Below are 23,728 nucleotides of genomic sequence, written 5' to 3' on the forward strand. Positions count from 1 at the left end.
GTGTGGCTTGAATGAAAAGGCCTTGTGGGCCAAATTGAGAATTATTTTGGGCTTGATTTGGCCTGTGAGCTGGAGGTTTTCAATTGTTGTTTTATTTGAACTTATATTTTTGTCTGTGTTTCATCGATGTGTTTGTAAACTGCCCTGGAATCTATTCAAATGAAGGGTAGTCTAGAATTGCATAAAATCCTTTTAAAAAACATAGAGCATATAGAGATCCAGTTATGGAGAAATTACAGAAAGTAATCTTTGGAGGACAGGTTTCTTTAAATGTACAAGACAAGTCGTTCCTTCAGCTAGGCTTTTATTTCTGAAAAAAGTCTTAATTCTTAAGTGGCTGCATTGCTAAGAAGTTTTCATTACCATCTATTGGTTTATTAACCATGTTATAAAACATATCTTTAACTCCCCATGTGCATAGTAAAATGGAGGCATTGAAACGAAAACAATATAATTAAATAGAATATTTTCTCCAATTGAAAGTATTACCTTCTACTACCTCACATAACATACCCCAAAGATGCCTATATTTTTATGTACAGAAGTAGTAATCATTTCATTATGTAATGATTATTTCCTTATGAAATAATTTCTTTATGAAATTACATCATTTCATTATGTAATTATGCTACAGAATTGTAACTTAATTACCATTATGTGGTAATGGCAGATGTCACAAATTAGATAATGGGATAGATGAACCATTGGTCTAATCAACTATGGCAGGCTTTATGTCTGGAGCTAGAATATCCCCAGGAGAGTTTGCATAAGCGCATGTAAATTGATCAAGTTTATGTGACTTTAACTAGGGCTACTTAGCGAAGATTGTCATAAACTTTTGCTTCAGACAATTTCCCCATTGCAAAGATTCATTGGGTAGATATGTGTTATCCTGATCCAATGGTAGACAGACTGCTGTTAAATTAAAGTTAAACATCTTTCAGGGGCTACAGATCTCTGTGCATAGGTTGTTTTTAATTGCATCACTAAAAGGTCCCCGTCCCCCCGAAAATCCTTTTAGCAGAGAAGCTTTATGTTCACATATAAAAATGCTGGCAACCCCGCTCCCAAATGCTTCACATCGGGTGGGGGATGCTCTGGGAACGTGAATGTGGGTTTTCCCTTTAATTTATTCACTCTCATTTGCCGTCATACCCTGCCAAAAGTTTCTACAATAGTATCTTGCTTTTCATCTCTGTAAAGGAGACCGTGTAGAGTGACTCTCTTGTCCCCCAGCCATAGTTGGATTGGATGGGCATCACTATTCATTTTATTTTGTTACCTTTGTACCTTGCCTTTCTTCCATCATGAAATCCAAGCTGTAGTCCATGTCATTCCCTGGTGGTCACCTGACCAGGCAAAGTGGTGGCCTCATGTGCCTTCAGACCATTAGTAAATATTAAATCACACAGAGAGATTTGTAAAGAACTCTAGATTTAATTCAAAAGCAGTCTTAAGGAGCAGCAATTTTAACCTTTTTCCATTCTCTAAATGGACAGTGTTCTGTAGGTCTATAAACAAATGTTATAGGCACTAAGCCTTTGACATTTCATTTCAGTTTAGTTACCTTTCTGTTAACAAGCAAAACACCAGCCAGCCGCAACTGAAAGAGAGAAAAAACAACAACCTTCCACACATTTATTAGTTTCTGTATAATAACTTGAAAATAAAAATAAAATGTGCTTGTTTTTACAGTGCTTGATGAAATGCCTAGCACACTGCTTTATGAATTCTCCAGCTTAATAGCTCCTGCTTCTTCTTGCCTACAGCAGAATTAATGTGAAATGTAGCCTTCTATCTTCCAGGCTCTAAGAAAATATGTTAGTGATGTTTATTAGGGGGGAATAATGCCCTTTATTCTTTTCTAGTACTAAGTCTGGAGCTAACAATTACATTTAAACATTAATGCAGCAATTTTGCTCAGAGCCATGAATTTTAGTGACATTCATGCATACATAGCTGGGCGTGCATAACTAGTTTGAACATCGCAGTGCAAGGACGAGGCCTAAGGGGAGGAGACAGTTGTAAGTTTGTAAAATTTAAAAGTAATGAAATTAATATGCATAACTGTATGATTCGAGAAATGTTTATTGGCAAAAAGGAAAACTCTCCTATGCCATGGACTGTTTTTCATCCTTTAATTAGTACTTTTTGTTTAGGAAGGCAAGCGAACATTTAAAAAAGAAACCTGCAAAGCTGCCTTATGGCTGACTTAGATAAAATGAGAACTACTGCACAAGAGTACAAAATCTGGGCTGCACTAAGTGATCACACTTAACCCAGATGACAAGGAGAGCTAGTGCTCAGGAGTCACAATTCAGGAGCGGGACAAGAAGTTAAGAACCGGATGGCAGTGACCCAGCTGTCCCAACAAGTGTCACCTTTCACCCTGTGCTGGTCCCATGGGTTACCAAAAGGTGAGGTCCAAGTCCAGTCCGAGGTGCAATATGGAGGCAGTCCATAAAAGCTGAAGCTGGGTGCAGAGCAGGGAGCCGGGTGAGGGCAGGAGAGCAGGACAGGGTTCAGGCAGCAACTGGCAACTTACAAAGTTGCTCCCGCAACCTGGGACTGGGGCTGGCTGGCTTTATCTGCCCCGAGGCATAGGGCAGCCCCGATCCTCAGGTGACTCGCCTCTCCTGGCCTGGAGGTGAGCACTCCTCCTGCGGGAACTTAGTTCCCTCCGCCTCTCTGCTCTGAGCCTCTGCAGCTCAGGAAAGGCTGGAAGGTTACCAGACCCAGAGGCAACCTCAGCTTCCCCGATGGGCCTGAGAGTGGAGCACCTGCAGGCAATGGGTCCTCCATCACCTCAGGAGCCAGAGCAGACTCGGCTGGTGCCTGCACCTGAGGATCCAGCACAGGTGAGGACCCTACAGGCTCAAGCCCCAGCCCCAGCTCAGCTGGTTCTGGAGGCGGGGAATCCTGTGCAGGCTGCGTTTCCTCAGGTTCAGCATCCGAGTCTGAATCCCAGGCCATCACACACCCACTCCGCTTGCTAAGCTTTTAAAGACAAGGCATGTGGTACTTTCACTCATGAGACTCTATCATCTGGTGGGAATGTTGGAATTGCAAGCAAGCTCTCTGTTGGAGCAGGTGGGCCTGCTGCCATCTGGAAAGATAGTGCCTGGTACTAGATGACAACACTGCACCCTCCTGCTCAGGCTACTGCTGAGCTTTCCCCCTTGGCTGCTCCAAGTCCTGCTCAGCTTCCACTGAGACTTCCATCACCATCACCACAGTAAGGTCAAAGAGGAGAGCAGCAGCCTGGCTCCTCCTCCTAAGTCAGAGAGGAAACGGGAAACCCCCCTCACCTCCAACCTTGGTTTCCTCAGTTCAGCCCCTGCCCCCTATTTTCTTCTTCCTCTCCCACATCATGCAAACCCCAGCCCCATCCCAACATCAACTGACATAATAATAATAATAATAATAATAATAATAATAATAATAATAATAATAATAATAATTTATTTATACCCCGCCCATCTGGCTGAGTCTCCCCAGCCACTCTGGGCGGCTCCCAATCAGTGTTAAAAACAGTACAGCATTACATATTAAAAACTTCCCTGAACAGGGCTGCCTTAAGATGTCTTCTGAATGTCAGGTATTATTATTAATAATTATTATTATTAGAGTTATAGTTATTATTAGAGTCAAAGTTATAAAAAGTGACCTGCCACTTCTCTGCTCTCAGTTGCTGTCCTCTGATGGGGGTAAAGATTGTTGATGGAGTACTGTACCTACGGTACATTATTTGTGTGTAGCATAGCATGTAGGTTGACATTAACTTCTTGTATTTAACCTTTGCTTTTCCCACAATACTAGATTTATCATTTAATACAGCTTTCCTTTTGATTTGATCATTAGTTTGATTTGATCATTGATTTGATCAGCATCTGAAATAGTATCATTTCCTCTTTTCTTTCATAGAGGCTACAAAGCTGTTCTTTTTTGTTCATATTTTGTTCATATTTTCTCCCCCTTTCAAAGAAAAAGAGAGATTGTGTTCAAGTGGAGAAGTAACAGACACTGAAAACTCCAAACAAATACTTAATTTAAGAATAAAAAGGACACATTCCTTTTTCACCTTAGATAGTTCCTTATTTCTTCAATCTATCACTTCAATTTTAAATTGCACAGAAAATGCTGTTTAGTTCAACTAACCTATGCATCTAGAATGAGAAATAATCTGAAAAGTTAATGGATGTTGGCAGATCCTTAAATGTGAAGACTTGTTACAGCAAAATAATAAGTGATGTAGTGTGGTTCTGACTTAAACAAGAATACATGACAACTAGATTTTGCAATGTGCAGCAGCGAGAGAGGTACAATGCAAAGAAAACTGTTATAGTAACACCAAGTTCCATTTTTGTCACAGATGTCCATCCTTTAGTGGAACAGAACACCTAGCTTTAAAAGGGCGATAGTTGTAAGCATATTATTATCTTTCTCTCTTGTAACACACATTTCCCCTAGTTTCAGCTCAGTGCAAGTTGCTTCACTGGGAGAAAGACTTGTTTTCTCTCTGTCTCACTAAAAACATAGGCCAGAGGAATAGCTAGTAGAGGCTATAATATATATCACCATGCTTCTTCCCTGGAGCTTCAAAAGTTCCCTTTGGGGTACACTGCTTAGACTGTCACTATTTCTGAGAGTTGGATTTAGGTTGGGCAATTATAGCTGAATTAATTAAAGCAAACTAAATGAGTGGCCTCAACACGCAGGATTAAGTTTTGTGATGTTGTTTTGAGACAGCAAGCAATACATCCCCTCTTAACATTTTGTTTGCCATTGCAGAACATTTTATAATAAAGCCATGGCATTTTTCTGAATAAAGTTGTGGCCTTTTTAAATCCCATTAACCTAAAATACTGTTGTCAAGTGTCTTTATTCCAGCAAAGGGGTAGGGTTCAGGGCCTTGCCACGCAATAAAGCCATGACATTTTTCTGGAGCCTATGTAGGAGGTTGTTTTATACTGAGTCTATGTATGTAGGAGGTTGTTTTATACTGAGTCAGACCATTGGTCCATCTAGTTCAGTATTGTCTACATTGATTGGCAGTGGCTCTCCGGGGTTGTTGGGTAGGAAGTTGCATCAGCCCAATCTGAAAATTTCAGGGATTGAATTTTGGACCTGCTGCATACAAATCTGATGCTTAAACACAGTGCTACAACCCTGTCCATAAAATACAGTTCTGTGGTGCAAATCTATGTTTAATCAGAAGTAAGTCCTGCTGTGTTCAGCGGGATTTAGTCCCTGGTGAGTTTGTATACAATTGCAACCTAAAATTATACATACACATATTGGCTATGTCCAATATTATTTCTTTAGCCTTAAATGGAGCAATTACCCTTTTCTTCCCTGTACTGAGATTTTTCTCATATTTGTTGTTCAGACATATGGCACATTGCTTAGCCCCTCTTCCTGTACCTTTCTGGTATCAGTGATGAGGTGGACTGAGTGCTGTTGCTGACCTATGTAGTTTTCTTCAGCAAAGGATTTTCAAATTTCATGTCTGGCTGTAGCAAATGTGCTGTTTAGAGTGACCCTGCTTTATTATATCTGGCTTCCTCAGGGAGCTTCGCTTCACTGTTTGCAGATTCCCCTTACTCTCAGTATTGTCATGTCATACAGCGGTATTTAATGAATTGCATTTGGAAACAGATTCTACTCAAGTCAAGGTCACTGTGCTTTTAAAAAACCCATAACCTTGCCTTGCTAATCCACCCGGGGGCGTTATGTTATTTATGTCACAATGAAAAAGAATAATAGAATAAATACTTTTGCAGGAGAAAATAAAAATACTAGCTGCAGCTGGCATATGTTCAGCTTTTGGCTGTGCGGTCTGCCTAGTCCCTCATCATCAGCATCAAATGGAAACTGTCTCATTAAATGCGGGTGCACAGTCTTGGGGCCTTTTCAGTGGTGGATTTGTCATTATACACAGTATATGCAGAATTAGGCCCCCCAAACCCAGGGAGGCTCCAAGGGTATCTGAATTAATGGATACATGAGAGGGATACCTTTGAAACAAGATTACAAACAATGAATTGCCATTGTTGAATTGTAGTATTTGAGTTGGTTTCCATGCTTCATTTCTCCTGCTCCCCAATTAAAATCAGTGGAGGCTGATTGGGGGGTGGGGGCCAATCAGTGGAGGCCATTGGGGGGGGGGGCGTCACCAAATCAGAACCTGTGAAGACCTTCAATGGCAGCTCTAAACATAGATTCCAGATACTGAACTTTCCTTTCCTTTCCTTTCCTTGTCTTGTCTTTTTCTTTTTAAAGCAAGCCTCTAACCCTTCTAGGAATTATTATTATTATTATTATTATTATTATTATTATTATTATTATTATTATTAAAAAATGCTTCTAAGCAATGCTAAATAAGCCAGCCTTCCTGCTGTTGCTTGTCAGTGTTCTTAGCCAATGAGTGAAGGCGGAGCTGTGATTGACAACTTATTTTGGGTGGGGGACACCAGGCAGTAGGAATTCCTGGGGTCCTTACAGGCCCATATTTATAATGGTGCAATTAGAGTATGCATGCAGTTGAACTCCCCTACCAGGAGGAGCCACAGGTGCTCAACTTTCTTCCTTTGTTTTTTATATAAAAATCTCTAGCCCATTTAGAAAGAAAGTTGCAACGCAACCCTGTGAGGTAGATTGAGTTGAGAGACAGTGACTATTCCAAGGTCACCCAGTGAACCTCTTAGGTGAGTAGGAATTTGAATCATGGTCTCCCAGGTTCTAGTTCAACACTCTAATCTCTACACCATACTAGCTCTTAGTTGATTTTTCCTGCAAGAAGCTTTATTAAAATAGATGACACCAAAAAAAAGTCTGAATGAAATAAATGAAGCACCAGTGTGCAAATGTACAAGTAAAAATAATCAATTCTTCTAGTGGATACGATAAAGGTTACTCCAGACTACCATCAGGCTAATATGGAAGATTAATTCCCTATCTCCTTTTCCTCCATCCAAATCAGGGAGTCTCAGGTTCAGGCATGAAGTATCCTGCAGCAAGTTCAAGAGCTTCACAGGAATAGTTAGCCGAGCAGCCAGAAACATCTTGGCATTTTTGATGGGGAAAGGCTTTATTTTAGACTATGAAATGATTTAAATGGCATATAATCTGGTGCTACCTTGCCCCTTAATACCCACAGATGATGTGGGTTCTGTTGCTGCTGTATTCCATAAATTTAAAAAAAACCCACGTAATTCCAGGTCCAAACCCTCCAGCAGCTTGAACTTTTGCGCAAGGGCTAACCACGTTGCAGCACTCGGAAATAGTTCAAAGTTGAAATTTCAAATTATACTGATGATGTACATATGCACACAGTTAAAACTTCAGAAATGCAAAACCTCCACATAAACTAGTGGCATTTGTACATCTCTCTTTCTCTGTACTCCTTAAGGCTTTCATGTTTCTCTGATAAGATTTGGCAGGTTGTAGTACTGCTAGTGTTATAGCCACTGGAAATAATAGCCCTCATCAGAAACAAATGTGACACCCCAGTGAAGTCTTCCCCAGAGCTTATCTTAGAGACCATTAAGTCACTTTCATACATGTGTCCTTCGTATTTTATGGCTAGTGCTGGAATGTGCTGACTTAGTTCAATAGATACATTTTAAATCTACTATAAATCCTGTTTAATTTATTTTTCAAAGTAAAACTACATTTAAAAAGAAGTTAACGAAGTAGAGATTTCTGTAACCTATGTCTTACAGCAGGACAAAAAAGGGAGACAGTGATAATGCTATTAAATATACTTTGTACTGGGTCGTATCTGCATGACTGAACCACAGACTCAGACTCACAGTTTCACTTAGTGCTTGATTTCCTTCGGCTTCCCCAGTTCTTAGTGTTATCCTTATGGCTCTTCTTTATTTAACTCATCCAACCTCATGACATTGAGAGATCAGGCAACCATTCTGTGTTGTACACTGTAGGTGGTTTCACCTCTACCAGAGTGACCTCCCCCACAGATTTTCATGGTGATTTTTACCAATCTGGAAAGATATTGATCCAGGACAGATGTTGATCCTGGTTGTAACTGCTTGATCCTGATGTTAGTATATAAAACCATAGCTGGAAATTGAGCAGGTAATATAACAAATGACACTGAGTTTTCTATTCGTTCATTTATTTTGCAAAAGTATATACCTCCTACTCACGTAAAATATCAATATATTGTACAGCATAAAATACTATAAAATAATACAAAATCACAGAAATGAATGGTTCATCTGAAGTGACCTTTCTCAACATTGGGTCCTCAGATGTTGGAATACAACTCCCATAATCCCTGGCTAGCAAGGCCTGTGGCCAGAGATGATGGGAGTTGTAGTTCAACAACAACTAGGAATCTAAGACTGAAAAGGGCTGATCTAAAAGGAAATTCTATAACTTGAACTCTGACTTGAAATTCAGCTCTCAAATCAAGGAAAATGGAGGACATTTTGTCATCAGCATAGGAAGAAATCTATCACAGTAGGCAAAAGATAAATATATATTTTTTAATTTAACGAGCTGTTCACTATAGACATGATGTTAGAAGAGAATATTTTTTCCCACTGTCACAACCGCCTCAGTCAATTACAGAAGCTAAAATCACATACCAAAAACTGATGGCAGGAAACTCCGAAAGCAATTACATCAATGGCCAAACAATGGCCATTTACTGTTCTACATTTCACTCGGGCTGCAAAGCATCTGTCAAAACCTGTGAGTACTCTGGAATCCAGTCAGTTTCCTAAGTCTCCAGGGGAAGACTACAATGTCTGACTCACCAGTCCACCAGTGACAGAGTTATGGGGCTTAGTGGTTTCAGAAACTAATGCTCCAACCATTGCAACTTCATCTTCATAACTCATTAACAGTCCATGCAGACATAAATGCATTGTGACACATTACTTAAGATACAGCCATTTTAGAGTCTGAATTCCAGTGAATTCATGGAAGGGACAAAAAGACTGAATGCTGCAAACTCTGAAAGAGTTTCACATATAAGTGTTGTAAACTGTGGCTCTGATTTAATAGCCAATTAACTGGGAGTAAGGCCTTTTGAGCTCAGCATGACTTTTTTCTGGGTAGACTCTTCTATATACACATATTTTGCACATATTTATAATAATAATAAATAATAAAAATGAAGCAAAAGGTAAGACTGTTCCACTTGCTCACCATGTTGTCCAACGCCTTGATTATGGATGCAGAGTCCAGAATGTGAAGAGGTTTCCCATTCACCTTTTTGACGAAAGAGACAATTAACAATCTGCAATGAGAAATCTTCAAATGGTTTCCTAACATTAACATCTCACAGCTGTAGAAGAGACTTGCAAGTGAATATATCCATGGAATATTTCCAGGCTAGCAGGGATTTGCTGTAAGTTAGTTAACCTTAGTTACACAGAGACCTTTTGAGAAGGCAGACAGAGAGAGAACTTAATTAACCATTGCATGTCTTTTAGTAATCAGCCTGTGGTAATTCAAAGAGTTCATTGATCTGGAACAGAGGTCAGCTCGTAGGAATGAGCGTGCTGGACTTTTCTGTTGGTGCATTTGATCAAATTATTAGCACTCACAGTGAAGCCCTTTGTTAAAGACATGGGATGTGGGGAGATAATACTTAAAGTCCTCCATTTTCTTCTGTCTGTATAATATGTGCTGCATTTTAGTGCATATGCTTGATGACAGATTTTTAAAAAGTCATGTGCTTGAAATCACACACAATAATGTGTGTGTTTATGTGTGGGGGTACACAAAAAAATCTTCCCCCACCCCATGCAAAAGCCACCCTTTTAATTCATACTACATTTGAAATTACCTTCCAGTAGTGCAGTATCCCCATAAAGAAGGCTGATCGCTGAAGAATTGATGCTTTTGAATTATGGTGTTGGAGGACACTCTTGAGAGTCCCATGGACTGCAGGAAGATCAAACCTCTCCATTCTTAAGGAAATCAGCCCTGAGTGCTCACTGGAAGGACAGATCCTGAAGCCAAGGCTCCAATTGGCCACCTCATGAGAAGAGAAGACTCCCTGGAAAAGACCCTGATGTTGGGAAAGATGGAGGGCACAAGGAGAAGGGGTCAACAGAGGACGAGATGGTTGGACAGTGTTCTCGAAGCTACCAGCATGAGTTTGACTAAACTGTGGGAGGTAGTGGAAGACAGAAGTGCCTGATGTGTGCTGGTCCATGGGGTCACGAAGAGTCGGACACAGCTAAACAACAACAACAAAGTGCAGTATCCTGTTTCCATCAACAGTCAGGCAGTTATCTCCATGAAGCCCATGTCAGGTCTGACAGCCCACATTCATGCCCCCACCCCCATCTGCCCACTGTTTGTTCTGCTGATTTTGTAGATGTTGCTAGAGTGGCTAGGGTACAGCAGAACAATACCTTTACAAAGGTGCTACAATTGTACGTTTTTATCCTCAAGACAACCCTGTGAGAGATAGCGACTAGCCCAAGGTTACCCAATTTGTTTCAAGTGTGAATTTGGGCTTTGGGTTCCCCAGTCCTGGTCAGACAATATGCTATGCTGATCCTTAACAATCCTGCATCCCAAATGCAGCCACATCACACATTTACCCCACTGTTTGCTACTGGCTGCCAGGATAGCTTGAGTGAGAAACAGATCTGCCAGCAGGAATAGCCTGGTAAAGAAAACTGTCCATAAGGCAAAGGTAATACAGTGATACCTCAGGTTAAGAACTTAATTCGTTCTGGAGGTCCGTTCTTAAACTGAAACTGTTTTTAACCTGAGGTATCACTTAACTAATGGGGCCTCCTGCTGCCGCTGCACCGCTGCTAGAGCACGATTTCTGTTTTTCATCCTGAAGCAAAGTTCTTAACCCGAGGTACTATTTCTGGGTTAGCAGAGTCTGTAACCTGAAGCGTCTGTAACCCAAGGTACCACTATATGAATAAAGTCTGGAAATAAAAGGATTTAAAATCATACCTAAAAATATTGAGCCCTGGGGTTGTTTTATCCCTCCACAGATGAGATCCTTGGAGGGAGGCTGAAATGTGTCTGCAGTGATACTTAATGCCTGATTTCCAGTGTAATCAGAAATGGGAGGCTCTGATTCAGTGATTGTCTCTAATTGACAATCTCTGCAAAAGTACATTATGTAACACTTTTTCTGCTCTATAATCTGCGTACTCCCAACACCAATGCAAGCAGGCTTTCAAGCACAAAATTAAGGACTTGCTCACAAAAGTAACACTATGTAATTGATGGAATGAACCTTAGGTTTGTTCTATAATTGGAGATGCTACTCTAATACTAATGAAACGTCAGGTTCTTTTTAAGATACAAGTATCTGCACTGCAAGAAAACCCCCTCTTAACTGCCGTGTGATAGGCGGGAGCTCAGATATTCTGCACTGAAAACCTTAGTATCTGTGACCTCAACCTCAATTTCTGGAAACAGAAAATGTATAAATTAGGTAGGGTGTTTGTTTTTGTTTTTTGGTCTGTATCATTTGTGCCATTTAAGGGCTTTGTCTCAGAATAAGGGAAGCAGAACAGAAAACTGAAATATAAGAATAGAGAAAAAGAAAGGTCCACAAGGTCAGACAGAGATAGAATGTGATACATCGTGCTAGACAATGACCTGTTTCACTTAGCTCCGGCTTGTTTGTACCACAGGGGTCACTTTGGTCTCCCTTGCATTTGATGAGAATTTCTGTTTAAAAAGTGCCTTCAGTGAAGGATTGGCTCAAAATGTATCTGGCCTGGAAGCAATTTTATTTCAGGCAATTATAATCTTTTGCACCCCTGGCCAGTGGTGTTTCCCCAGTTTTGTGGTTGTTTTTCTGAGATCTGAACCTGACTAGGCTCACTAGCTGGTTTACAGCAAACCTTAACCTAAAATGATGCTTGCTCACTGTGGTTTGTTGCTGTGCCCAGAGTTAATCCTAGTTGTGTTGCTCTGCTGCCACTGCCAACTTGGCTGCAGAGATGCGAGGGGAGAGTGGCTCAAAAATGCAATTGTGGCTAAGCGACTCTGGTCACAACCACACCTGCCAGGGACTGGCTGGATGAAGAGGAGTGGTGGGAGGCACTGGCTGAGGAACTCCTTGGGAAGCCTCAGAGCCCAAGGAGTGGCAGTAGGACACTGAGGACAGATCAGAGGGTGAAGGGTGGGGAAGGACTGATTGGAGGCTGAAGAAGCAACGGGCTAGAGTGAGAGAGAAGAGCCAGATGCAGAAAGCAATGCAGACTCAGGACATGAAGCAGAGAAGGAGGGGCCAGAAGCTGCAGAAGGATCCACAAAGCTTGCCTTTCTCATTGTTGTTAGCTCTCCTCCCCCCTTGTCTTCATGGTCACAGAGAGCATTGCAGAACAAAGAACACAGGTGGCCCCTCCCCAACGTGCTTTAAGGCTGTTTGGGAGGCATCCGGCTTGGAAGGAGACTTAATGGGAAGTGGAAGACAAAGACCTTCAGTCCTGGCAAGTGTTTCATGGGGGCCAGTTCTGTTGGTAGGCATTGCTCCCTGGTATGCTGTTTTCTAGAATAAGGAGCTAACTTTTCTGCCTGTCTCCGCGTCCTGAGTTCTGACCTGCATCTGAACCCTGACACTAGGGTTACCATATTTCAACACGTGGAAATCCGGACACGAAAGTTGTTGAGCTTAGCCTAAAGTTGGTGAGCTTTTTTTGTAATTTTTTTTTTTTTAGCTTTTGAGCTATTTTTAATTTTTGCCGGAATCTACACTTCTGACATGGGTTGCCCTATGTCCAGATTTTCCCAGACATTTCTGTGAATTCCGCCCAGACACTGTTTACGACGGCCGAATCCCGGATGTATGGCAACCCTAGACAACACCATACTTTAAAACTCTTTATATAGTCATGATTTCAGTGGCTGACTTTGGCCTCTAAAATTCAGCGGTGCCCTTTCTGCCTCTCGAACTCCATTCTACAGCATTGTTGTGTAGCGCGGCACCCAGTGTAGCCACACAGGTCACACTGCCCTAAAATGGCCTCTGATGGCTTCTCCCAAAGAATCCTGGGAACTGTAGTTTTTAAGGGTTCAGGGAGTTGTCTGGAGACCCCTCACAGAGCAACAGTTCCCTCCACCCTTTACCAGTGATAGTTCCCAGAATTCTTTGGGGGGAAGCCATGGCTGTTTAGAGTGCTATATCAGTGACTTATCACCTTCTCTCTGGCAGTTTCCCAGGTCTGCCCCTCTCTTCTCTTTCTCTTCCTGGCAATAGGCAGTACTCAATTATGGGAGGAAAGTGTGGGTCACCAAATCAGAGAAATGCTTTAATGAAAACTTCCAGTGAGATTACAAGGTCAACAGATGTACAAAGGCTCTCTTATTTTCAGTACTTCCAAGCCAGAGACACGATCAAGCTGCTAACAAGGGAATCTGAACCTTTAAGCAACATTTGGAATTTGAGACGTTGCACTCAAGTATTCTGAGAAGATAGCAAAATGATTATACATCTTTTAACAGCGGCCAGAATGGTAATTACTCATAAATGGAAACAGAAGGACCCTCCAACCCTGAGAGAGTGGTTGGCAACTGTCTGGGAGGCAGTGTATATGCTGAAACTCAGAAATATTTTCAGAACTAGAGAAGACAGATGAGAGAATAGAAGCTTTGTTGTAAAATGCTCAATCTTCCTTATGTATTCAAACAATATAGTGCAGGATAAAATTATACTGTTTAAATGTATTGGATAAGTTGTGAAGCTTCTGATATATTTGGAAGTTTTGTTTTTTGTTTTTGTTTTGTTTTTTCCATCCCCAGCACCCCCCCATCAGAAGGAGTTTTGGAACATAAGATTAAAAAGTATTTATTGATTTTGTGAACTTGTGTTAAACATTTGTATACAGTGGTACCTCAGGTTAAGTACTTAATTCGTTCTGGAGGTCCGTTCTTAACCTGAAACTGTTCTTAACCTGAAGCACCACTTTAGCTAATGGGGCCTCCTGCTGCCGCTGCACCGCTACTGCACGATTTCTGTTCTTATCCTGAAGCAAAGTTCTTAACCTGAAGCACTGTTTCTGGGTTAGCGAAGTCTGTAACCTGAAGCGTCTGTAACCTGAAGCGTATGTAACCCGAGGTACCACTGTATTCTAGTGTGGCTTATGAATTTAAATGTTCTGTGTTTTCAGAATAATAGTAATAATAACATTTGCTTTTTGGTTTTGTCAGAAAAGCTATGACATTCTACAAGGTTTCTTATTCTAAATTGCTTCTTCAGGATATGAAAAAAGATTCTTGCAGTTGTCATGCATATCCTGTAGGTAACATGATATGGATGAAGTGGGGAGGGTTGTATTAATTAAACCACATAATTTCCCTAAGCCTGCAAGACCCTAGCGTAAGTGATGATATCATCACTTTGCACCAGCACAAAGCAACCTAATAAGAACCTATAGTCCCGATTAAGTTTCTGGATATTCTGGAAATTAATCCATTTACTCTGAGTTATATCTGGACCAGATTTTATGTTGGATGGGTAGATGCTATCTATCCCTAATCATATGGAACACATTCTTAAGTTCTTTCTCCTGAGAAAAATAAGTAGCTATGGAAGAGAGAGTGGCCAGCACCTAAGAAGGCTTTATAACAAGCTCACTTGTGGCACTTTTATCTAGATCTAGTAATAAAATGGACCTGGACCTGGTCCCTAAATAGGAAAATTGAGTCTGACTTTTTTTTGGGGGGGGGTGACTCCGCATTTGGGTTTTCTCCCAGATTCCTATAGCCTCAGATCAGAAATACGTAGAATGTAAATTTTATTAAAAGCACCTAAGCACTGACAGAGGAAGAGGAGTGGGGGGGGGAGCGCACCGTCCCTGGCAGCGCAATCCCGGTGGGGTGCCATCTTGGCTGCCCCCCACCCGTGCTGGGCACCACGCCCCCGCAGGTGGTGTGCCACGCCCCCAGGACACAAGCCACATCCCCAGGACCCGCGCCAGCCCAGCCCCTGCCTGCTCTCCACACCCCCGTTACCGGAGCATGAAGCTCCACCACTGTACCTAAGGACATACTTTCAGCACATCTACTAATAGTAGGTAGGTTCAGGAGCATATAAAGAACACTAATTTATGCTTTTTATGCCCTTGGTATTAAGTTTCAGCAGCATTCTACAAACACATTCTAAAAAGCAAACATGTTTATCCCCAGTGAACTATGGCTTAATTTTGAAGAGAACCATATAAGCAGATAATTTGCCATAAGATTGTTTTACACCTACAGCTGAATATCACAATCCATTGTAATAGCCTTTCTTAAAGACAAGCAATCTAATTTGACCCAGCAGGTCCCCCTCCCCCCCATCTGCAGTACATTTTGTTAGTTCTGTAGGCAGAGTGCTAGCTAAGTGTTCCCATTTTGGCATTGTGTTTACATTGCTCTTAATTATGCAGCAGTGTATTTTTACACTGGGCTGAATTTCCATTATTTTTTAAGGAACAACAGAAAAGAAATCCCTAGTTTAATAATTCCATTGCCTTTTGCACACTATTCATGTAGTTCAGCTCCCAGAAAGTATGAGGAGGGGTGAGTATCTGTGAACCTCCAGATCTTGCTGGACTAAGAACAAAAGATCTTGTTGGATCAGACCAATGCCCTCCCTAGTCCAGCATCATATTCTCACAGATGCCTACAGGAACCTTGAAGGCAGGACTTGACACACAACAGCATTTCCCCCACTTATAATTCTAAGTAACTGACACTGAGAGGCGTACTGCCCCAGATGGTGGAGATAGAACACTGACATCATTGCCGGCAGCCACTGGTAGACTGCAACTCCCAGCATCCCTACAATTGATCATACTGGCTGGGGCTGGTGGGAGTGCACCAGCTCCTGAAATGCCACAGGTTCTTCAACCCTGGTGGAATCTACACACATATAAAAAACGCTGTGAAAATTCTTTTTTTTAAAAAAAAGTGTTTCGAAAAATACGTTGAAATTTGCATAGCTCACCGTTGCCACCTAGTGTCACATTTGTATATTGCACTTTACAACACATTTAAAACATTTTATTTGCAGCTGTGTAGCTGAGTCCCCAGTTGCATTCATTTCCAACTGCGACATATCCTGGAACATAGCTGAGTCACAGTGAAAGACACAGCTTCATAAAAGACAGGAAGCAGGCTTCTTATATATGTCACAGTAGTGCACCAAACAGGAAGTGTAACAGGAAATACTTTCAGACTCCTTTTTAACACACACACACACACAAATTAGATCATATTTTCAACTTCATTAATAGGCTAATATGAGGAGGCTTATTTTAGATGGAGCATAAAATTCATTGAATTTGCATAGTGTCACAAAATATGAATCATTTGGGATTTTAGGATTACGCACTAGTGAAAATGCTTAGGTTCAGAAGGTTTATCAACTTGAAATACGAAAGCAACCCATCTCGAAATCTGCCATACCAATTTAAGTGTAACATTTCATGGGAACTGGTGTATAAATCCAGCAACAGAAGTGATCTGGTATCAATAGTGTGCATTGTTAACTAACCAAATTATATTCAAGTAATTCAGCACCTGTTTAATCAAGCTACAAAATATTAAATTAGATACAGGCCACTTCAACTCCAGTGATTTGATTATGTAGAAGAGAGAGAGAAGAGAAATTGGTGCATACACATGATTCCTGGGAAATTAAATCATGAGAATTAGCTAGAGATATTCCTTGGGGGTGGTTGGTGTCTATTTGCATAAAATTCTCAACTTCCTGCTTTTTTTAAAAAAAATCCTTCTTAACGGGAAATAGCTGAAGGTACCCAAGCCTCTACTATGCCCAAGATTAATTCTGAAGAGCCTCAGAGTGATGAAAAAATACAGCCTTGAGTAAATGTAGCCATTTTATGAGAAAATTGTCCTCGCGTGCTCAGACTGTTTTAAAGAAATCGCACACAGCTGCCAGGGACCTCTGATCTAAAAGCATATGTAAAAGCTTATCCTTTTAAAACATGACCTCTTAATTGGGGTGCACAATGTCTGCACTCCAGGCTTTAAGTTAGTTCAGGTACGTTAACATCCATAAGAAATCCTGAAACATATAAATACTTACGTCATTTGTGACCTTTTAAAAATGGTATTTCATATTCTAATTGAAAGGATTTTGCCTTTTTCTTATTAGGAACTTTTTGTCATGTTATTTTTCTTTCTTTTAGAGTTTAGATGAATTGATAGAGATTGTGTTGGCTCCAAGTTTGAGGGGGATCTTGGGCAAAATGCCTTTGGGTGGACCTTCCTTCTCTGTTTGTGGGCCTGGCAGTTGTACCTGTTGCAGTAGGCCTTTGAGCAACACTGGGTGGTTGGGTCCAGCTGGCATTTAAACCTCTAGTGCCCCAGAGTTGATGCTACAGTAAGGAGTAGCAAATATGTCAGTTTCAGTTTTTCTAGTTCTCCTTTTTCCAATCTTCAGTTCAGTTTTAAGTCCCCATAGAAATTCATCAACATTTTAATATGTATTTAGTGTGATCAGTGGGACTGGTTTTATTTTTTGTTTTAAAAAAAGGAGGGCTCAGGGTAGGTGTCAGTGTTGGGCCTCCCCAAAGTTCAGGGGCCTAAACAACTGCTCAGGGATGTCTGGTGTTGCATCCAAACCCATAAGGAAAAGTTAAGAGTTCCAGAGAGCAATTTGAATGCACTTTCTGGTCTTTTTTATTTTTTACTGCAGCAGAATATTTTTATGAAAGCAAAGATGTGTGTAAAATTCTGCTGCAGTGGTAGTAACAACAGTGGTATGGGCTACACCTGATGGTTACCTCAGGCTGTCATAAAAAATTGTAGGAACATAATCCAAATGCTTCATCTAACCCTTTTCCAAACCCTCAGGATACATGCTGCCTAATTACCACCAAGGGAAACATCAGGTTAAAGGGTAGAATATAAATGTTTCTATCTATCTATATTTTCAAGGTATTCCAAGAACTAGCCTTCACATTTTCTGCTCAGCTGAGCAATCAGAAGCAGTGACTGAAGGACCACCTCCTGTCTCAGTCATTAATAATTCTTTAGAACAAAATTGTTTTGCTGGTCCTCCAGATTTTCAGGAATACTGCTTAGGGCCTGGATTGGGTCCAGCAGCAGCCAGATAGACGTTTTCCTCACTATCTCCTTTTCCCAAACTTACTTGTATTTGGCAGTGGAAAGGGTTTGTGGCACAGTAGTTAATATCCAAACATAATTGCGCAACCTATTCCGGTCAAAGTTCTGGCTGGCTTTATGTTGTGAGCAGTGCAGAGCTATTGCTTATTGGTGTTGCCTGCCAGAATGCTGATGAATTTCTAATTCATTTGGTGCCTGGCCAGTTGGTCAGAAGATGTCATGGCTGAATTCAGAGGACTGGTGGGAAGCACCACCTGAAGAACCCCCAAGGGAATTCCCAGGCCAAGAAGGTTCAGAGCCAGGGGCTTGGTGGGATGACAATGAGTGGCCACAAGAAGAAGACTGGGAGGACGAGGTGTCGGAAGCTGAAGAAGCGACAGGTTTAAGTGAGCAGGAAGAGGCTAGGGCAGAGAGCAGTCCAGAATCAGGCAGGAGAGAGGGGGGCAGGAGACAGAGATGCGGCAGGCTGCTGAAGAATCCAGCGAGTCTCCCCCTCTTGCTGTGACCAACTCCCTCCCCTTCTGGTCTCCCAGAACATGCAGCGAAATTGAGAGGGCGGAGCAAAGAGACACAAGATGACAGAGGCTTAGTCTGCTGTGCCTTGGAAAGTGGTGGGAAGGTGGGACCTTCTGTCCTCGCAATTGTGTCATTGGGGCAAGACGTACTGGGAAGAGTTGCTGTGATCACTAGGCCTGCAGTGTTTTGGTTTCTTTGAGTAAAGAGTTCACTGACACTGCTGCTGTTGTTTTTTATTGCTGACCTACTCCTAACTCCGACTCATGACAGAAGACCAGACGAAAACCTATTAATAAACCTAGTGCTTTATTTGTAAAGTGTGTGTGTGTGTGTGTGTAGCTTTGGGAATTGAAAACACAGGTTCTCATTGCATATGTAATAGTGTACTGACACTTCCCTGCCCCCCAGTTCAGTGATTATGAGGCTTTGACCAGGAAAGAAACATGATGTTTCAGCAGTGTTACATGTGATCTTGTGGCGGTGCATAGGAAGCTGCCTTGTGCTGAATCAGATCATGGGTCCATCTAGTTCTGTATTGCCTTCACTGACGTCAGAGTTCCCAACAGGGTTTTCTCCCAGCTGTATCTGAAATTGACAGGGATTGAACCTGGGACCCTCAACCTTCTTCTCCATTGTGTTGTGTGATGCATACAGAATCATTATTATTATTATTTATTTATACATACATACATACCCCAGCCACTCTGGGTGGCTTCCAGCAGAATATAAAAACATAATAAAACATCAAACATTAAAAACTTCCCGATACAGTTCCCCTATTGGATACCATTTTGATAACAATCCACCCAAAGGGCCATGGGTGAGTGCATAATCCTTGCAGTGACTAGTGCACAGCCTGGTGTGTAAAACATGGTTCCACCTCCACGAATGGAAAACCTGCTGGCAGCTTGAGTTTGCTTTGGCAAGGCTCTTTTGTTCAGTGTTTGGAAGCAGTTCTAGTTCGTGGCCATTGTATTTATGAGCTACTTAGCCTTCGCGGAGGCAGGCGATGCCCCAGTGCACTGTGAATTCTTTAAATCTATAAAAAATAAAACCCATTTGCGAAGAATCACACTTCAGGTAGTTAGTGAAGTCTTGCTAAACCCAATATTTAGACTGTCATTTAGAAGCTAAATATAGGATCAGTTAGAATTGGAAGTTCCTTAGGCAAGGCATGTGGTGCCAAGCTAAAGTATTCCCAGGCAAAGCTGCCCAGAGAGTGCCATGTAACAGGCACATGCAAAAAGGATAGAATCACAAGGATAAAATACTTTCATCTCCCACATAATTTGATTGGAATGAGTTCTGACTATGGCATAATAGGCTATGTAACATATGCATCCCCTGTGGGAAATGAAGAGAAAATTTGCCGATAATAGTCCTCTCACCAGCAAATGGTGCTGCATTAGCTTTTAACTTTTCTATGTCAGAAAAGAAAAAGTGATGGGAAGGTTATGGACGAGAACTCTTAATATTTCTCAGGTTTTGTTTGCTTTAGGAAGAGGGTACTTTCAGGCTTGCTGTCCTGGACATTCCAGTACACTCCTGGAAGCCACTTAAACCAGAGGCCTGTCCCCAATGCCGGCACAACCACTGATTCCACTTCCTCCCTCTGTTTGTTGAATATCAAGTTCTGAAGGAAGGTTCTTACTGTGTTCAGATGGCTGTGATTAGAAGACTCCCAGCAATTGGAAGCCTAGTGACACTGGGGCACAGGCAAGATATTAGGGGTGGGGTTTGTATGCATGCTTCATGTTCACCCAAACACTTGGATAGTGGACCCCCCACTTTCAGACACAAAGCAGGAAGAGAAGGGAAGAGGGTATTTTCAGTTGCAGTGATGCCTTCATGATGCCTCCTCCTCAGAGAAGCACACCAGATGCCCACTTTGTCATTTTTTGAGGAGCCATTCAAATACGTTTTTATCCTCCCATTTTTAAAAAATCACTCTTTATGTTCTTTTAAATCACTGATAGTTTAAATGTGTCGGTTGCCACTTGTCTTTTTAAAGACATTCTCGTGCTTTTGGAATTGTTTTGTTTTTTATCGGGCATTCTTGATTTTGTTGTGTTTTGCTTTGGCTCACACGGGCATGCTAAGCCCTTGAGATCAGAGGTAGGGAATCTTTTCCAGCCTGTGGGCTGTATTCCTTCCTGAGAAATATTTGCATTTCAGTGGTGGGCGGGCCCAGAGACAAGTGCGCAGAGCAAGGGGTATGACTCTTTTAAAGCAGCAGCAACAACAACATGACTGGCATTCCACATTTAGACACACACACCTCCATGCAGGCAAGGAAAAGCAAGGGTGGCCTATCCTGTTTTGCCACCTGAGGCAACATGGGACTGTGCTTTTCCCTCCCCTACCTGCCGTTGCCCCCACCCCTCACTTCTGCAATTGGAATAATGCCCCCTGCCCAAACTCAGCAAGAGCCAGAGTGCTCCACAAAGTGTTGCCATGTGTCTTCTCAGTCCCAGCGGTGAGGAAGACGAGTGGTAATGTCGCACTTTGGAACAGCTGCCCCTCGTATTTTGGCGGCGGCAGTAGTAGGGTAATCAGGGCACTGCCTATTGCGCTTCTAATGCCTGAGGCGGATGCTTCACACTGCCTCATTGGTGAACCAGCTCTGAGCAGGAGGCCTTATCACAGCCAGGCAGAGCACAGTACAGCCAGGCAAAAACACTTGAAGAGAAGTGGGTCATTGGTGGGTGTAGCCTGGGAAGAGATGGGGTGGCTTAGGGAGAAGGTTTAGCCTTAGGCCTCTGGAGAGCTGTGTTGCTGACTCAGGCAAGCCCAGTCTGAATCTCCTGAATATTTAAAGTAGAGTTTAATTTTCCCTTGATGGATTCATATTTTCTAGAGAATAGAACTTCTGAATATTCTTCCATTGCAACTGAGTCAAGCTGCCTTTTGTTTCCTTTTCAAACTAATGAAATGGGAAAGTTTGTTGTAGTGGACTTGCTGGTTTGGTGCATGTTGACCTCAAGCACAGTGCAAAGGGAGGATGTGGAATGATTCAGTGGCTTACCTGTGAGAAGGAAGAAAAGCTTCCATAGAAAGTTTTCAGAAGCCCTGGACTTTGTATTTACAATTGTGGAGTAGATGTAAACCAACCAAGTTGACACCTATTAATATTTTGACAATGTGAATCATTATATATTGGAAGCAATGCATTGTTCTCAAAGGCTACTGTTTTTAATTAATCAATAGTATTTTATTTTTCATTTGTTTGTTATATATGTATCTATATAATTGAAAAACCAAAGCCTAAATTAAAAGTGACTCAGAAACTTACAGTGAGCTCAAGCTTGTAGTTAAAATGCCAAATAACATTGGACGTCCTGTTTATATTTTTTAAAAAGGAGCATATGCTTGAATACATTGAAGTAAGAAATGTAGGTTGCTTCTTCATACTGAATATGCTAAAATGCTCTTTTTACCATGTTCTGCCACAGCATTATTGTTATTTAGTAGGACTTAAATGCAGTTTAATTGCTAAAACCTGTAAACGGCTTACACAAAATACACGCTAAATTGCTGATAAAATCAGAAAAATATTAGATAAGATATACATGTCAAAAATTTCTGCTGCACGTTTTCCCTAGTTAGCTAACAAGTGATGCAAGCATATCGAAAGCTATGCTTGGGGGCAGCTGCACTAGGAGCAGATGAAGCTGCCTCTGGTGTGTCTTTCAAGAAAATTGAAGGACAGGCTTTGGCACAGCAGGAGATTCTGCCTTTTGCTGCAGGTACAGAGATCGTGATCCTCCCCCATAACAAACCATCACAAAAGCTGCTTGCGCAGTTGCACAAAGTGAGACAGCCTGTACCTTCAACAGTTCCATATGTAGTCTGCAGGGCACCGAGGGCTCTGTCTTCAACGAGTCTTTAGAAAGCACTGTTGCAAGTTGTAACCTTTTATGGTTCTTTATTTAAGTTGTCATTTTTTATATGGGACAAGCTGTTAAAATTTTATATAGTTTGGTTTTTTATTCCCATTTCGCTTTCTTTATCATCATCACAATTCCCCGGCATCGGTCCTGTTTTAGAAGTGTCTCTGCATTTTAGACAGAAGGCTTGCCCAAAATGAATTCGCCGCTTAAGGGGGGTGGTTTAATCCCAGCTACAAATCCAGCCCTCTTTCTCAGCTGGTATAACTTGCTCGACACGTTTATGAAATGCCGTAAGCCCTCCTCTCCCAAACTCTATCTTCTTGCATACTATTACACCTGTGTTTTGATTGCCTCTTCCAGGTCTCTCTTGGACTTCTGCACGCTCGCGCAACCCATATACTCTGGCCTCCAGAGCGCTGGCAGAAGTTGCAGCCCAAGCTTCCTCCAGAACGCCAGCTTCTCCAGGATGAGGAGGAATGACCAATTCACATCTGGTGGGAAGCAATTATTGACTCTTGAATTAACTGTAGGAAAGGGGCAAGAACAGCCAATAACAGAACTGCCAAATGTGCAGAGTTTCTGCAAATATCCAAATCTGTTTGGATTTACAGACATGCATGCATATATATATATATATATATATATATATATATATGCATGTCTGTAAATCCAAACAGATTTAATTTAATCACATGAAATGGTGTATCCTTAGTTCTTGAAGCAATTGTGTCTTGATTTGAAATTTCAGCTTACTGCCAGCTGTACGGAGCTTGAAATGTTTCATCTATCCCACTATCACTATAGATGCAAAATGTGTCATCCCCCCCCATTCCATATTTTATTTTCCAGGGGATTTGATATTTTTGTGTGGGGGTGGGGGGCATGGTGCCAGATCTTAAAATGAATATGGATTGTGAAAACATGAAGTCAATCATATAGTTCATTGTTACTGCCAAGACGGAATAAATCATTTTAACATTTTGGATTGCAGAAGAGTTGCTTGTATTGAATGAATAGCATTTCTGGTCCCAAAAAGCCTGTTATACAATCTGTCATAAAAATAAATAAAACAAAATGCATTTTTCATGAAATGCTTTTCCTTCTTTGTGTGTTATTGATTTCATGATTAAATTGAACATGCTTTTGTTTAGCATTAATGTTTCATATAAATACTTCCGATATATCCAGTTGCTTATGGGATAAATACATTCTAAATTGAAATA

General features: G+C 41.4%; 1 protein-coding gene across 1 annotated transcript in view; it reads left to right on the forward strand.

Moving 5' to 3' along the window:
- Positions 1-23,084, forward strand: part of IMMP2L (inner mitochondrial membrane peptidase subunit 2) — a 476,940-nt gene extending 453,856 nt beyond the window's left edge. The window contains exon 6 of the mRNA XM_081929053.1: positions 22,866-23,084. Coding sequence (XP_081785179.1) covers positions 22,866-22,985 — 120 coding nt within the window. The 3' untranslated portion in view covers positions 22,986-23,084. The remainder of the gene's footprint in view (positions 1-22,865) is intronic.
- Positions 23,085-23,728: the final 644 nt, after the last annotated feature.

The sequence above is a fragment of the Podarcis melisellensis genome (genome assembly GCF_964234715.1).
Source record: "Podarcis melisellensis genome assembly, chromosome: 10".
NCBI lineage: Eukaryota > Metazoa > Chordata > Lepidosauria > Squamata > Lacertidae > Podarcis > Podarcis melisellensis.